The sequence below is a fragment of the Charadrius vociferus genome, unplaced genomic scaffold, assembly GCF_000708025.1.
Source record: "Charadrius vociferus isolate BGI_N301 unplaced genomic scaffold, ASM70802v2 scaffold161, whole genome shotgun sequence".
Classification (NCBI taxonomy): Eukaryota; Metazoa; Chordata; class Aves; order Charadriiformes; family Charadriidae; genus Charadrius; species Charadrius vociferus.
The window spans coordinates 3781375-3798693 of NW_009646928.1; the positions used below are offsets into that span (position 1 = coordinate 3781375).

General features: G+C 37.4%; 1 protein-coding gene across 1 annotated transcript; it reads left to right on the forward strand.

Moving 5' to 3' along the window:
• Nucleotides 1-2819: 2819 nt before the first annotated feature.
• FASTKD1 (FAST kinase domains 1) lies at nucleotides 2820-17319 on the forward strand. The gene is made up of 14 exons (XM_009894574.1): nucleotides 2820-3154; nucleotides 4162-4230; nucleotides 5212-5337; nucleotides 6515-6913; nucleotides 8072-8182; nucleotides 9339-9470; nucleotides 10454-10940; nucleotides 11706-11820; nucleotides 12472-12600; nucleotides 13335-13466; nucleotides 14524-14637; nucleotides 14913-15054; nucleotides 16085-16199; nucleotides 17230-17319. The coding sequence occupies exons 1-14, from the start codon at nucleotides 2820-2822 to the stop codon at nucleotides 17317-17319; spliced, it is 2496 nt and encodes an 831-aa protein (XP_009892876.1).

Sequence of the window (17319 nt, forward strand, 5' to 3'; positions counted from 1 at the left end):
AATGACTTTCTTGTCCTTTTAGTGTATATTTTTCATGGTAAGTGGAATACTTTAGAAATAGTTCTTTAAGTAGATACAAATTTACTATTTAAAATCCGTGTATTTGTAAGTTTTAAAATATTCAATGTTTCCTATTGATTTCCTTTGTATAAGATACTGGAATTAATTACAATTTAGAATTGCATACAAGTTTGTGGTAAATCACTTGCATCTGCTGAATACCTTCCAGAAACAGAAATGTTTGGAAACTTCCTGCAGACTTTTAGATAGAGATCCGGGTTCCCAGTCATTAGGATAGGGGATGCAGCGTCCTCTGCAGCACGAGAAGAGGAAAGGATGCGTTATCTGGGCTTACAAGGAAATTATTTGAGCCTGAAGTTTTTATATTCTTTTCAGGTATCTACGTTATCCTGTCTTCTGGCAGCTTAACTTGCTAGTGTTGTGAGGAGTAAGTGTGAATTGATATTGGAACTATTTTTTCCATCAGATGGACATATGAAAATAAAGGAACAGTAAGCAAGGCAAAAATACACTAATGAAAAGCCTTTGCGTAATGTTCTGTAATACAGAACATTAAATCTTAAAAACAAGTTTAAATATATCAGTATTCTCTTTAACGGTATTTGTCAGATGCTGTCTTAGTTCTCTAAAACAAGATTAAGAAAAAAATCCTGTTCAGTTGCAGCTACGACTCCAGACACGATCATACAAAAAGGTTACAAATTTGTGCTGGTTTTCAAGCGTTACTTTACTGTCATGTCATTAGAGGGGAAATGCTTTTTTTTTTTCTCTGTTTAAACGAGGTAGTTTGTATAGTTCAGTAATTCTGATAACTCTGTGTTGCAGCTTCTGCTTAGAAGCTGTTGGTGGAACAGTCAATCACTTCTGCTTTTGATTATTGTCGCCGTATCTCATTTGCCATCCATGTGGCAAAAGGGAACAGAAAAAGTATTTTTAATTAACTGGAAAATCTGTGGAGTAAAAAAAATTGTCAAATGGTCTGGTAAATATGGTTAATTTAGTACTTGATATTTTGTGGAAGATTACTGGATTATGATTTAACAGTGGCTTGACCAACCTTTGGTGTGTATTTTAGCTTATTTAATACACATTATAAAATCTCATAAGAGGTCCCAGCTACTTCTGAAAGCATGTGGCTGTGCACTAAGAGATAAAAGCAAAAAATTCTTTTCATGGAGATTACATGGAATAAATAACGTCACACAACTTTTCTCAGTGATGAAGTGGATTAAATTCTTTGTAAAGACAACTATCATATGGAATAAATAAAAGCAATCTCTGAAAAGGGACTATGAAATAAATCATTATTATAAAAGGTCCTTAATATATAATATCTGAAAAATTTGTGCCTTTTATTTTTGTATGCTTTCATTTTGCATAGGGAGGAAAATATTTCATATTATAACAGATCATAAGTAAAAATTACTTAATTTTAGCTTTCTTTGTATTTACCCCAGTGTCAGCAACAGCAGTGTAGTACAATGTCATACGACTTTTTATTCCCTGAAGCTGATTGTGCGGACATCAAAAGAAATCCAGTTATATGCAATTCTGTGGAATGATTTCAGTACTTTACATAGACTGCTCAAATAAGAAGGTTTTTTCTTTCTCAGTAGACCTAGTGCGTGCTGCTGCCATCACCTTGATAATGTTACATTGGTGGAATCATGCCTACAGTTGAGGAGCATTCGAGTTTGCTGAAGGTATGGTAGGTTGATAATTTTTGTTGTTACTGATTATATCTCCTGAAGCAAGACTTCTAGACTTTTCCATGATCTCTGAGTTAAGGGAATTTGATGGGTCTTTTTTTGGTGTACCACAACATTTACTACCAGTGGTTTGTGCTCTGCAGCTTGAAACCAATTTTGTAGGTTTTAGAATACACAGTTGTTAGTACAAATATTAAGAAAACAAATTAGTACTTACGACATTTCAGTAGATAAGTCTGTATAATTTGGGGAATTAGGTTGCTTTTCATTTGTGCAGTGGGTGATTCAGCTGATGCATTGTGACTGATCAATATCCTATATTACAAAGGTGGTCAGCCTTCCTGACGAGCAGCCATATACCAAGATCTTCATGTGTTTACAAGACACAGACCACATACTAAAGAGAGCAGAGTGGAAAGGAAACTCTGGGAGACGCTCATAGACAGGGCGCACTAGATATCACTGTGGGATGGGTGCACATATTAGAGCCAGAGGAATCCAACGATGCCAGCTCAGCAGCTCTTGCCATCTGGCTTCCTTTTACCACCTATAGTTGTATTTTCTGGCAGTTCCTGGACCCCAGTTTGGGATTATGGAGTCGCCTAGTGACAGTAAGCCTCACTTGACTTCATCATGCAGCACCTGCTAGTTAAAAAGCTTAGCTTTGCCTTGTCAGTAGTAGTATGATAGATAGCACATGTGCCTTTTAAAGGCTGGTTTCTAAATTTGAAAACTTACCAAGTGGACTAACTTTTCTTAGTGCTTGTGAAGATGTCAGTGTTCGTTGTTGGGAGCTTCTCAGAGAAGAATACAGGGTGTAGGTTTTTCTCAAACTTGCCTTACTCAGAACATTAAAAGTTAGAGACATTGATTTTTAGCTAGTAGTTATGACTGTGCTTAACTGCTTTAATTCTGTCTCATTACAGGTATCTCAGAATTGAATTATTCTTAATAATCCATACAGGATGAAAGAAGAATGATCTGTTTTTCAAATACTTGAGTTTGTTCTTTGTAACAACATGGTTTACTGTGAAAATTGAAAGAAGAATCTTTCTGGACACTTTAAAGATAGCTGGTAGGCATAGCAAAATGCTTTGTTTGAGGCAGGTTTGCTTGTTTACGCTGAGACATTACCAAGCTCGGACTCTGAGTAGTGACCTGCTTTTGAGCCAGATAAATAGCTGCACCCATGAAGATGAAGTGTTCAGCCTCATTGGAAGGAACAAGGCCAGGCTTTCTGAAAAACATGTGGGAATTGCACTGAACATGCTGTGGCAACTGCAAAAGAAGAGGCCGCTTCTCTTAAGGACTAATGAATATATAAGAAATCACTCCCAGTTTCTTGCTCTTTGCATTTTGGCAGAAAACAAGGTGGAACACATGGAAGATGAGGCCATAGTGGACACCCTGTATAGTATTTTGAGGTAAGCAGCATTATGTTGAATTCCGCATCTGTACATTTTGTATTAGGTAATTGTTATGGTTTGAAGAACCCACAACAATTTATTGTCGTTTAGACAATTATTCTATCACCCGATGACACCTCCAGACCCAGGAAGGCCAACTGGGGAAAAAACAAGGAAAACTGACCGTTGAAATATAAACAGATTGAATCTAATAAGACTAAACAATTAACATTAGTAACACTAAAGAACCAATATTGATCCTGATACCAATATAAAATATACGAGGGTTATACTTCGCCAATTCTATCAGTAGGAAGCTGTGCACTCCCAGCAGTGGACAGCAAATGTCGGACACTGCAAGTGCTACGGCTTCAGAAGGAAGGGAAGACCTCAGCAGTCTGGCACCGGGGCAAGAATTTCTCAGGATTGCAGCCATCAAGGAAAAGAGATAACTCCTCAGCAAAATTTCTAATTTGAATGTGACATTCATAGTATGAAACAACCCTGTTGGCCAGCTTGGGTCAAGTGCCCGGGTCTCGTTCCTCCTCATCCTGCCCCTGGCTAGCTCGAAAACACTGAGACCTTGAAACCCACATACCATAGCTGGCTATAAAGTAAATATTTTCACAATTCAGACACTAGTCTTCTAAAAGTGCAGTTTTCCCAAGCATTAGAAGAGAAATTAGTCCTGTGTTGCTCAAACCAGGACAGTAATAAAAAGAGATGGAATTTTGACTACAAAGCCATCATATATGGAGACTAGGATACTGCCCTGTCCCAGCTTCTGTACTCTGTGTGATACAGACAACTTAATGTTGTGCCTCAGTTTTTGAGATGCAGGCACAACTGATCTGTTTTGCACTCCCAGTAAATGGAGTTGTGGTTATTAATGCACAGATGTTTATAATCTGTTTGAATGGAGGGAGCAATAGCAACGTGAACCATGATAAATAATGAAAGGACTTGTGTCTTATTTTTTATAACTTTTGAAGCAAACTTCAAACTATTATGTCTTTCTTCTGAAGGCTCAATGTTGAAGACCACGATTCTCTAGCAGAAGTGCTTGTTACAGAAGCATGGAAAAGATTAGAAAGGCAAGTACTTTACGACTATGCTTTGTGAAAAGTTGCAAGCGTGGTTTGCTTCATGTGAGGCTACACAGAGTTCTCAAAAAGTATTTATGAGATGTTTTGAGCGTTATGTGAGTATTTTAAATGACAATTGTATTTTTGAAGGTTTTGGAAATTATCTTTACACATATGGAGGTTTTGAGTATTGATGGACTTTGGTACACAAATGCTTGAGAGATTCAGATACTACAAAAACAGGGACTGACAATTAAGATTTTTAAATACATTGTCTGTGTAGGTTTACGTGTTCAAAGTATTTACAGTTTTATCTTAGAGCTTGCTGTCCAACTCTTGAAAGGTTGTTAGAACCCTGCTTATCTCAATTTTAGTAAAAACTTTTTGTGTTAAAACATCAACATTTTCCCTTTGTTCGTTTTTTTTGTTGTTCTTTGTTGGGTTGTTTTGACTTACTTTGTGGTGGTCTTTTTTTTATATATTGTAATTTTCATTCTTTAATCTCAGGTTAATGGCAGAAGCTAGTGTCAGTCTTGGCACCAGCATCACAGAATTGCCTCTCCCAGCTTAACACCTGGGGCATCTTGACAATTAAATAAATTCAGTGTAGCGTGAACATAAAATGACATTCGGGTAATAAATTGCACACATTCCTTTTAGCTATTTCACACCATTGGTTGAGAATGTGATCTTTACAGATTTCTTACAGTGATCTGGTTAAATGAAGGACTTCTGATTTTTTTGTAGAGCTCCGTATGCACAGTGTGCGTTGATATAAGCTATCTAGGTGTTTTGGCTAAGTGCAAGGAATCACTATAGGTGATCAAATTGGAAATGTTGATGTTTTGGTTTTGTTTGTAGATGTTTTGTTTCTTTGTTCTATACTTTGGATATAAGCTTGTCTTTTGTATATTTGTTGAAGTAGATTTTTGTCTTTAGTTACTTACTAGAAATAAAAGGTAAATATTCTGTCTGTCTTTGTCTTGACAGGCTTAGTCTGCCAGCTCTGTCTAAATTCGCACTGTGTTTACACAAGCAACGCAGATATTTCAGTCCTGCAATTGGCAAAGTAGCTCATATTGTGGACATGAAACTGGACTCTATACAGGATATAAGGTAAGTGTCAGAATGAAATTAAATAGCAGGAGAAGCAATATGTCACAATTACTGGGCTGCCTTTGCTGAATGCTTTCCCTTTTTCTCAACTGGAGGTTGCGTTTCTTCAGTTTGGGGTTTGTGGGAAAGAGGTGATTTGTATTAGTGCATTGATTTTCATGGACAGGTTTGCTTAGGTCAATTCATTTTCCCAATGATGTTGTAAAGAATTTCTTTATAACCAATTTAAACATTTAATTAAAACTAATGTTCTACATACGGTGGCAAACCAGCAGGTATTGCTTTATCCCAGTTCTAAATCTTACATGGTCTTTTTTGAGAATTTAGGTGCTTGAGATTTGAGAGAGGCAAGCTCTTCCTTGAGATTGATAATTTCTCTAATATAACATGGCTTTAGTTTACTATTGTGAATAGCAATAAGGAGTCTTAAAGCAATGTTACTTTTACTTATCTTCAGAGCTTTCTGTTTTTTGGTCAAGCTGAATTAATCAATTCTCTTGCTAGCATGTCTAGTGCATTACCCTAATATTAACATTACTTAAAGCGTGACCCTAGTCAAAAAAGTCCAAGCTTCTTTTTCTTGCCTCTGTTCCCCCTGGGCCATTATAGCAAAGGCTGCTCTTCCCTTTTTCTGCTTTATATAGCACCAGCCGTCCCAACACTTATTTTTGTGGACGTGAGGAGCCTGCTTATGAAACTCATTGAATGGGACTGCATTTCTTTACAGAACTAGCTCTCCCTGTGGTTGTAAGTTTTATTCCCTTAGGAAAGGATTCTTTCTTTAGGAGTGACAATGACTCTTCTCCCTATTCTGTCACTTGTGAATTGTTTGGGTTTCTTTCGTTTCCATTGAACATTAAATATCTTTTTGCAAATTTGAATCAGGCAAGTCAGGGTGTTGCCTTAGGCAAACGCTTTCATTGCATGCAGCTTTGTAAAAGATGGCTGAAAAATCCCAGTCGTTTCAGAAATTCACTGAAAGCAGAATCCTGGCTTTAGTAGGAGAAACGGGTTTTGCTCATCTGTTTTTTCTGCATTAGATTTAAAATTCCTTTTTACGCAGAAGTCAGCAACACCCTGACTAACGTTCCTTTATTTGCATAGTTTATTTAAGAAATCTAAAATGTATTACTTACCACGTTCAATGTGTAAGTGTGCAATCTTTTGAATTTTGTAGGATCTTGTCGGTTTTGATGATCAGCATATCTGATGTTATCTCACAGAGTTTTCGAGATCGATTACTACACAAGGCTGAACAGCTCTTGGAAGAAAAGGATGAAGTCCACTTCAACTATGCCAGAAGAATACTACAGTTTCTTCAAAATGTTAAACTGAGATATCATCCATTGGTAGAAAAATGCAACAAGATTTTCCTTAAAAGTGCCTCCTGTCTTGATATACACAGTATTAGTCTTATTTTTGGACTGTATGAGCATCTGGGTTTTGACAATGCTGAATTCCGCTTGGTTGCTAAACAGTTGCTGTCTGAAACTATAGATGATTATCATGATCCTGAAACCTTTGCAAAATTATTTTTTACTCTTGGGCCTATGGCAGGATCCAAGGTAAGAGAAAGGTAAGTTTATTAACAATTTTGTCTTATTTATGATATATAGATAGTCTTGCACAGAAAATAAAAATGTACTGGTGTTTGGAGGAATTTCTGAGCCTATCCCTGAGGTGAGTGTTAGGTTTCCTACTTGTAACTTTGTAGCAATGTATTATTTCATTATGGAAACACTGTCATAGCAGTTTGTCTCAAAACAGTTGCGTAGAAAGCTCCATCCAGTAATCAAAGGGTACGTGAATGCCATTATGCGAGGCCATCTTGTAGCTTGGTCTTAGACTACAGCCGTGCTTTCACAGTAGATGGTAATAAAAAACTTTCTGTCTTGCTCCTGAGAAATATATGCAGCGGTATGTGTTGCTTTTTTCCTTTTTAAGACTGGCAGTAGCTGAAACAGCCTGAGTCTTGTCTTATCCCAGTTTGCTGTACATCTTATTCTATGTGAAAGGTCATCAGCAGGGAACACTTCAGCATTTATTTAGCAATTAGAGCATATTATTGTGTGGCAGACTTTCTTCTGCCTGCTTTTCTTGTGCTACAGAATCCTATTTGGGGGTGGTATTAGTCATGGGTCTCTCAAAGTCTGCAGTTTTAGGCAGAATTTGCTGTATTAATTACAATTAGTCATATTTTCAGACTTTTCTTCATGAATGTTTGTGTCTGTTCTGAGATCTGGATAAAGTGCAAGCCTGTGTTGGTTTTGCCGTAACTGTCTCAGTTCCAAAGGCTTTTCCTAGATTTATTTTTTTAAATTTATTTTATCTTTGGTAAAAATCAGAGTGAGTTAGAAAAAGTCTTTGCCTTTATTTGCCTCAGAACCAGTTCAACTCACTTTTGAATCTGTTACCTGTAGCTTCCTGATTGGTTGTGAATTGTTTAGTGTCTTAGAGCTCCTTCCCTACTTCTTGTCTACTTTCAGAATTGTTGGACTTTCTGGTTTACTGATCTAACACGCTCGTATCTCTTTACCTGTGCCATACTGTGCCAGCTGTTTAGAAAAAGCGTCCACAGAACAAAGGTCTCTAGTTCAGGGAAATTTGTTTTCCTGTGTTTTCTGAAGTAGTCTATTGGTTCTTTCCCTTCTAGACATCGAAAATGGCTGCAATGTTTGCTGGAGGTTTTCAACTGTTTTTCACTGGAAAATACATAATTTGTTTTCCTCTTTAGGTTGCTAGTAACTGCAGTGCACATGGCAGAAGAATTTAGCAGTCACCAAGTATTGGTAATACTGAAGACGATGCAGAAAATGAAATGCAGAAATTCTCATCTACTTAAAAAGTAATTGTTTTGATACTACTAAGAAGTTGTATTCTCTAGGTAAACTACTTTAGTATGGAAAACTATATAATATCCACCAAGTTGAGAGTGGAGAGTGTCACTTGCGTACAAATGCATATACACTATATATTATAAGCTATTACAGATTTTAAAATATCACAGTTTGACTCAGAAGTAATTGAGGCAATTTAGAAATTTTGTGGAAGGGCATTTCTACCCTAAAAAGTTAATGTAATGTAAATTTTGGCTTATTTACAAATATGTGATCCTATTTGAGTAAACTTTGCCTCTAACAATTATCATAAACTGGTGAGACAAATAAGAATATAATAAGTTGTAGAGAATGTGTCCTGTCTAGGAGATCCTGTTATTGATATAAATTTTCTGAAAAAGTCATTGTGCCCTACTTTGAACTATTAAGTCTTACGTCTTTAAGAACCTGGGCCACATTTTCTGCAGTCGTAAACTGGATGTTGTTTATAGGGAGAGGTAATATCTTCCATATAATGAAGGGAAAAGCAGTTGAGGTTCTGGGCACAGAAGATGCAGCATCAGATATGTCACAGATGCAGGCAAGTTAAGTGCAGGTTGTGAGCAATAACTGGATTGAATGTAGTTGTATGAACCAAATAGATCCTTTGAAGAAAAAGGACAAGTAGTATTGTGGAGCACAGTGGTATTAAAGGGAGGAGCAGGTGAATCCATACTTTTTCTCCTTGAATCTCACTGCCTAAAGAAGGTCTTGAGGTATCTTTCTCTGCAGATCTAGCTCCCTCTTGCAGCTTTAGACCAACATAGCTGTAGCAACCACTGTTACATAAGTGAGTACAGTGGTGCTGAAGCTGGCAATGCTGTTCTAGTTTATCCCGTTCTTGGTCCACTCCAAATTTAACTGACTATAGAATCTGCAACAGAAATTGCTAGAGTGAAGTAGCTGTTTTGCTGTGATGAGAGCTTTAATTTTACAATTCACTAAGTGGAGAGAGGCTGCTGTGTCCACTGTAAGAACTGGGGTGGAGAGGAGTGCAGGTGTGTGCAGCCCTCCACCTAGGTACTGTGCACCACAGGACTTCCCTTCTTCATGTGGGATGTTGGATCTTGCAGTATCTTCTGTATTAGCATAATACCACGTCATTTTTTTTCTCTTTGAGTTCAGAATGGCTTCAGTTCTGCACAAACACTTGGATAGCTATCATGTACTACAGTTGGTAAAGTTAACACAGGACTTGGTGGTGTTGCGTTGCCACAATCTGGAGCTATTTGCCAAACTAAAAATGTTACTATTCGGGTAAGTGTGTATTCTTGGAAATGTAGCTATTTAAGTATTAAACAGTTGCCTACTTAATATTTTAAATAACAAGTGAAGATGTTAAAATTGTTTTGTTTCCAGAAAATATGAAAACAAACTGTTAAAAGTATTTGAGTCTATTAAACATGTAAATCAAAGGATAGGAGGTGGATATTGTCTTGATTGTAGACCCAACAGTATCTGCTAATAGACAAAATATCTTTTAAAAACAGATATTTTTTTTGCCCCTTGGCCACTGCAATATAATGACAGTGAACAGGAAATTTTGATTGGTACTTTATAGGAAGAGTAGGTATTAATGTTGTCTTTGATGTTCGGATGAACAAGTAATGAAAAACATTCAGTAAGAATGTCATGGGAAAGTGTGAAGCACAAGTACTCTTCTTTTGATTGAAGAACTGTCTAGTCAGTGCTCAGGCTCGTACAGTTGCAATGTACAAAGGGAAACTGTTTCTGGAACCACGGGAGAAGAGATTTGCCATTGTTGCTTCCACTTCTCAGCCTCTATAGGAATGCAGTGCCCTGGCTGTGTGTGTGTTTATGTCTGATGCCTTCATGTTGCTCAGGCACCTTAGAACCTGGTGCTCCCCAGGACAGAAATCACATAAATTATCCAGGTCCAGAAACCTACAGACTCTGTTAACAAAGGTGGATCTTCTGTCCTTACGAAGGACTTCTGTGTTTTTCAGTAACACTTGAAGCCTCACCAGCTGACTGAGATGCTCACTTTTTTCTTCCTGATTGCAATTTTGAATAAATGAGAAGGAAGAAGTTAATCTCAATGAGAAAAAGACGGTGGTGTGTGTGAATTTCTACCATGTCATTAATATTCTACTTATTTTATATTTGGTGTGCAGCTTTTGACTTCTAAAATAGAATTTTCATGCATGTAATTTATTTGTTTTTTTTTAACATTTGGGCTTTGTCAGTACTGATGGTTTGTTTCTGTATCTCTCTTCCAGTTTTTTAAAATCTAATGTCATACCTGCTGAAACTGCTGCAATAATTCGTGTTCTGGCTATGCTTCCTTCCTTTCAAGTGGAGGAAATCATTATAAACAAAGCAGCAGCAGTTCTGCCTCAATGCAGGCTCCATCATTTGAATTGCATTGCTACAGCTCTTGTCAAATGGAATCATTATGACCGGTTGCAATGGCAAAACAGTTCTGAGCTATGCGTAAAGCTTCTTCAAAAACTAAATGACTATGGATTTGAGAGGCTTCAGAAAGCCAACAACTTAAATCTGCTGTTGGAAGAACTTGTGTATGTGAATGGAGAATGGTTTGAAGAAGTCCTCAATGAAGAAACTATGGCCACATGCCAACGCTTGATAGACCAAATAACATGGGCAAATGTATTACAGTTGTCTCTCTTTCTCATGAAAACAAACCACCGTTGTCCTTCATTACTTGACAAAATAGCTTCTGTGACTGTTGAAAATATAGACAAGGTATTACAGATTTTGTTTCTATCTACTGTGTTAGTTATTGAGTAAGAAAGGACAGGTTAGTAGTTAATGTGTTTCAGAGCACAGTCTACAGCGTTTGTAAGAGTTCATCTTTTTCTGTGTTCAATCAAAGCTGTTTTGCTTCCATGGATATTATTTTGCTCTTCTCTTTGATTTTCCTTCCTTATTTTGTTGTCCAGTCAGTCTTAGGTCAACCATAATCCTTTGCATTCAGCTTTACATTTGACCTTCTTAAATATTTTTTTTTAACCTCTTTACAAATAGTCACATCACATAGTGTATGTTTCTACATTATTCATTCATGTGGGGATTTCCCCAGTAGCCTGTCTTTTTGGTCAAAATTACTGTGTTTTCTTGCTATCTCTCTATTTATTTTTTTTTTTCTCCTTCTCAGTCTGATATTTATGTAACTCTTTGATTTTATTCTATGACAGTTTAGTTTCTTTAAGAGCATTTAATGGGAAACCTTTTTAAAAGTTTCTTAAAGTCTAAGTATACGGAAACACTTGGATCATCTACATAAAATAGATCGTAATTCTTAGCCATGGCTGCAATTTTAATGATTTCTGCATGATTTTTTTTTTAATATTTTTCTTCAGGAAAAGTTGACCAAAAAAAGTAATTAGAAAACAGGTCATCTAGTCTTAAATCTCCCAATTCTGAATGAATTATAAACCCCTTTTTTATTGTTGGGCAATATTAGGATATTTTGCAGTGACTTAATTTAGAATGTCTTTTTTTTTCCAGATCCACCCCTTTGAAATCTATTTTATTCTCCTCCTTTTCTCTGCTATGAATTATGACCCTCCTGCAAATGAAAAGTTCTTTGAAACTTGTATCCAACATCTTACTTCCAACTTGAGTAAGTGCATTAGACAAAAATATTCTGATACCAAATAAATGGGTTGGAAGATATTATTTGTACTGAATAAAAGTGGCATTTTTTTAAGCAAAGTGTCTGCCTACTGGGGTTAAACCACAACAAAGATTCAATGTATGCTTATGTTGGGTTTTCTAGCTTCATTTCACCCTTTAAAAATTATTCTTGATGAGGAACTAGCAAGGTAATTTGAGCGTAGTAAAAAGCAAGTGAAAATTCTGATTAATTTTCAGTGCTGCTACTGGATAGAATTGTGGCATTCCCCAAGGAATCATTATGTGGGGACAGGATATATTTTGTGATTCATCATCAAGAAATGGCTAAGTTGTAGAGGAAACGTGTAAAGATATATTTTTTTTTTTTTGATTGATGATACATCCTCACAGAACTGTGAAAATTTGATGGCTACGGAAATATTGTGGTGTTACCTTTTTTAAGGCTAACTAATTTCCTCCTGCAAGGACCTGGCAAGAGTTACCTTATGCCTTGGTGCAGTTAGCAGAGGTAGTCCTTAATCTGCGTGTGTGTTCATTTAGTACGTTAAGAGAGAAACTTGGATGATTTGGGAGGGCATTGCAAATCCTTTCAACTTTATGACATGTGTTAATATGAATCTCTGTTTGGTTTTTAAAGGTTGTTTTGAAACTCACCACCTGGTGCTGCTTGGTCATGTTTTGGCAGTGGCTGGGTATTTTCCTCCAGTTTTGATAAAGGGAATATTTAATATTTCTTTCCTAAGCAAACTGGATGCGCAACTTGAAGGTAAATACTTAGCTCTATTTTGAATCTGATTATGTAGCATTTGGCATAAAATGAAATTGTGGACCTATTATGACTTGAGAAGTAGAATTACTCTTTAAACAATTCCGTTTTCTGGAAAGACCCCTCTGTATAATCCAGTCACTATTTGCGTGCTAAAAGGGAAGGAATGAACGAAAAATTTGCTTTGTTTTAAAAGTACAGACTTCTACTGCAGATGAGAGAAGCTCATTTAAACCAAATTTTATAGTCAACTTATTGCACTCAGTATTTAATTTAAATAAAATTACCTGAGTGCAGTATTTATTACTAGAAATAGTCACAAAGCTCAAGAAATAATGCGGTATTCTTGTCTGCAAGAAAAGAGTCCCACCAGTCTCTTTTCTCTAAAAGGCTGAGTGTTTGTTTGACTGTTTCCTTCCTCTCTACCAGTATGGTGTTTACTATCAATGTACCGTTGCCATTTTGCCTTCAATCACTTCATTAAAAGACAAATGACAGAAGAGAGTTTAAATTGCTGCTTTCATCTGTCCTGTCATTGTTCTTCATACTGAGCAAAACTGTTATTTTTCATTTTTTCTTCAGGGATTTTGAGAACCTTTCTAAGATTCTGCAGCATGAATTTTATAAGTGCCGTAGTGTACAGATATTTGCATCTCTAGTAAAGAATTCAGAGTTAGCCATTTAGTTCAGTGTGTTTTGTGTTCAGTTCACATCTTTTTATTTTGTTTACTCAGTCCTGCCTGATACCGTAAAGCAGAGGGTCCGCTCCCGCCTCATGAAATTGAACAGAGCAGTCTGTCTGGAATGCCCAGAGTTTCACATCCCTTGGTTTCATGAGCACTACTGCCAGCGTGTCTTCCGTAACAGTAAGTAATTTAGGAGAGGAAAAGCTGCCCTTGTTACTAGTAATAGTCTATTTTCAACAGTCTGCTAGATGCTTCTACTAAAACTGTCATATTGACACTAGCACACAATGGAAGCTCAGAAAGGCGCACCCCATTATCTGCTGAGGATGTGTTCTTGAAAAGTGCAACCGCTTAGCAGTGTGACAGATAGCAAAGCAGTTTTCCCTGTGAGAATTAATGTAAGAGAAGGGATATTTCTACATAAGAAATAAAATTTAAATACACGGAAACAGTGCATATGTCATGGAGGATGGAGAGGCAGGAAGAGGATCATTAGGATTGTCTGCTGGAGGAAGTGAGTCACTTTGATCCCTGCTTCACTTACAAGACTGGACGTTTGACTTAAATTTTTCAAGGGGAGCATTTTTACTGCCTCCTTTTGAACTGATTGCTGTCATCTTCCTCAGAAGAATCAAGATCCATCAAGGATGAGAGGCGGAGAATTAGGATAGTGGTCCAGTGTAGTGGCTGAGATGTTTCAGAATAGGGATCAGTTCAGAAAATCCAGCTGATGCAAACTCAGTATCTCCTCCACTAATTCTCCTGGGGGAGATCTGCTTTGCTGTCCATTGAACTCGGCTGTTTTATCTCTGAGACTGAAGATGTTTAATGGAGCAAGCTATTAAACAGTCTGCAACAGACAGAGAAGTGACAGACAGTGGGGTGTGCCTGTGGTAGATGCAAAATAAGTAAATACTTAAATAACTGTCTAAGCACAATTAAAAACAAACAAAATCCAACAGGCAAAACCTGAAGCTAAAGTGTTTGTGGTATGTCAATGGGAAAAATCCTGGGATGGAAAGTCTGGATGTGAAATTTGTGCTTTATAGGCACCTGCCACTTTCCACCCAAAAGATGATCGCATGGTCTCTGAATTATGATGGAATAATACCAGGGTTCTGTGGAAAAGCTTTAATTCAGTAGGCTGGCTGTCAAAAATACAGTGTCACAAAGTGCTATTTGCAAAACTCTGGCTGTGGCGGTTTTGATGTATGAATTCTTTATTTTGTCTTTGTAGGCAGTAGCCGAAGAAATCCGCTGCGACAGCATGTTCACAGAATGCTGACAGAGATCTTGGGAGGGAGCAATTATGCAAGAATATCTGTTCTCACACCGTACTACTATGAAATAGGTGAGAAGTTAATCCTCTAAGGATTGCTATGGAGACCTCCAACATCACTATTATCACCAAGATTAGGAAGCCCCTGGTCCTGTGGCCACAAGATACTGCAAAGAAGAAATTGCTGTATAAAATACAGTTTCTAAAAAGTTCTGTGTAATATAAGTGATGTTGGGTATCCCTCATTATGGTTATCACTTAGTTTTTTTAGAAGTAAACACTGTACAGATCAAGTTCTTCCACTTTTTATTTTTTCCAGTAAAAAGGTTTGTTGTGTTTTCTCACAGATTTTGAGTGCATTCTGGATGAAAATAAAAAGCCTCTTTCCTATATGGCTCAGAATATACCTTTGGATGATGTGGAGGGAATACACTTGAGACATGACATCAAAGACGAAGGGAGACAGGCTCTGCCACCAGGAGCTCAGAGGTTAGTACATCGATTTCTTGCACATTAGCGCTTCCAAGTCTAGATCAAGTTTAGAACAGGTTTTTGATGCTTATGTCCTAAACAGTTGTCACAACCTCTATTTAGGGGGTTTAGGCTATTTATTTTTTCTGTTCCTTTTTCCAAAGCCTTATAAGGTTTAGCTTTCCTAGGTGTGGTGGGTTGACCCCAGACATCAAGTCATTCACTCACTCCTCTGCAGTGTGATGGGCGAGACAATCTGGAGGGTAAAAGCAAGGAAAAAAACTCCTGGGTTGCAATTAAAACAGTTTAATAAATGAAGAGAAGAAAGAAGAAGGAAAAATAAACAAAAAGGGAAAAGAAAACAATTCATGCAAATGCAGTCACTCACCACCAGCAGACCAATGCTGGAGCAATGACTGCGTTGGGAAAACTCCGCTCATTTTATTGCTGAGCATGATGTTAGATGGTGTGGAATATTGCTTTGGTTAGTTGAGGTTCCAGCTGCGTCCCCTCCTAACCTCTTCAGCCTATACACTCTGGGTGCAGAGTGATAAACAGAGAAGGCTTTGATGCTGTGCAAGCAGTCTTCAGCAAAAGCCAAAATATTGGTGTGTTATCAACACTGTTTTGGTCACAGATCCAAACCACAGCACCATACAGGCTGCTATGAAGAAAAGTAACTCCATCCCAGCCCGACCCAGTTCACTAGGGCAGACAGGGCATGCTTGAAATGTGTTTCATGAGATTGGAACACTGTTTTCCTCCCACTTCTTCAGATGTAAGCCTTGAAAATGCTGCTTAGCTGTTTTTGCCATTTGAACAAAAATAGATGCAGGGAGGAAATGCTTTTTCTAAATCATGTGAAGATCAGGTATCTAGATAAATAGGAAGATGTTTTGTCTAGTTTCAGGTAGTTTAATTTTGTTTTTCTATGAATTGTTAGGTTTATCTAATTGTCTTGATGCAGCTGTCAATACTGAACTAGAAATACCACTTCTTGCTATTCAGATACAACCTGAAAGTAAACGTACATTTTTATTGTTTGCAGAATTGCTTTGGAATTTCTTGATTCAAAAGCTTTTAGCAAAAATTCACGTCACCCGAAAGGAGAAACTGCACTGAAAAAACGACACCTGGAAATGCTGGGGTACCGGGTAGTTCAGGTGAGCAGTCAGCAGTATTTTACGTCCTTTCTGAGGTGTATCCATAGTGCAGATCGATAGATTTCCTTGCAACAGATTTAAAGACAGTTTAATAGTTAAAATGCACCTGCTGGATGGGAGCAATTTTTTTATTTAGGGGGGAAATTCCAAGCTGTTCTCAAGATAGTGTAAGGACTTCATAGAACTTGTACCTTCTCGGAAAGTGACTGCAGCAAAACTGAAGTAAAAAGGTCTCAGTCTTACCTTACAGCAGGCAAACTAGCAATCTCGACATAGCCTGAGTAGAGGAGAAAAGGTGAAACAAGAGTTTCAGTTCAATTCACCCAAGCTTTCTACACTAGAAAAAGATTGAACGTACCCTCCTTGAGCGACAGGGAGACAGTTAGGGCAGCTGCAAGATGGGATATGGATGCTGTCTGTCTGCTGCAGTGATAGTGCTGTGACAGGGAAGACTAGTGGCCAGAGATAACTCACAGCCACCAGCACAGAAACATTTGGTTAATGGAGGCTCATGAATGCAGATTCTCCTGCATATATAATTACTCACCTACTCTAATTTTAGCTAGAATCTCTCTTTAAGCTTGTTTGTTTTTTTTCTTAACAGCATAAACATAATTTCTCATTTTGCCCTGACAGTAAACGTTATGCTACTGATACACCATTCCAGTTTGATACATTAACATTGCAAACTATAGTGACCTGGGATTTTTCTCTCAATTTGGGCTTCAAAAGGTGGGAGATGGTGTAACGGAGTTGTAATAGCCTGTATCACGTGGGCATCTGCTTTACATCTCTGCAACTATGCTGCTTTTTGGAAGCAAACTTACTGTACTTACACAAAGAAGAGTCTCACATTGAGAAATTAATCTTTTCAGTACTAGAGTAAGCCTAGCTTTTAGAAGGACACAGGTGATAGAATATCTTCAAGTGGAGAACAACAGCTATCAGAGAGCATTTTCTTTGCTGTAAGATGGTATGTGGTGTATACCAGACAATGTTAACACTCGGTTTGTATGATTCTGTTCTACAGATTCCTCATTTCGAATGGAATTCTATGGTTCTGTCAACAAAAGGTGAACAACTAGCATATCTGAGGAAGCATCTGTATGGAATACAGTGA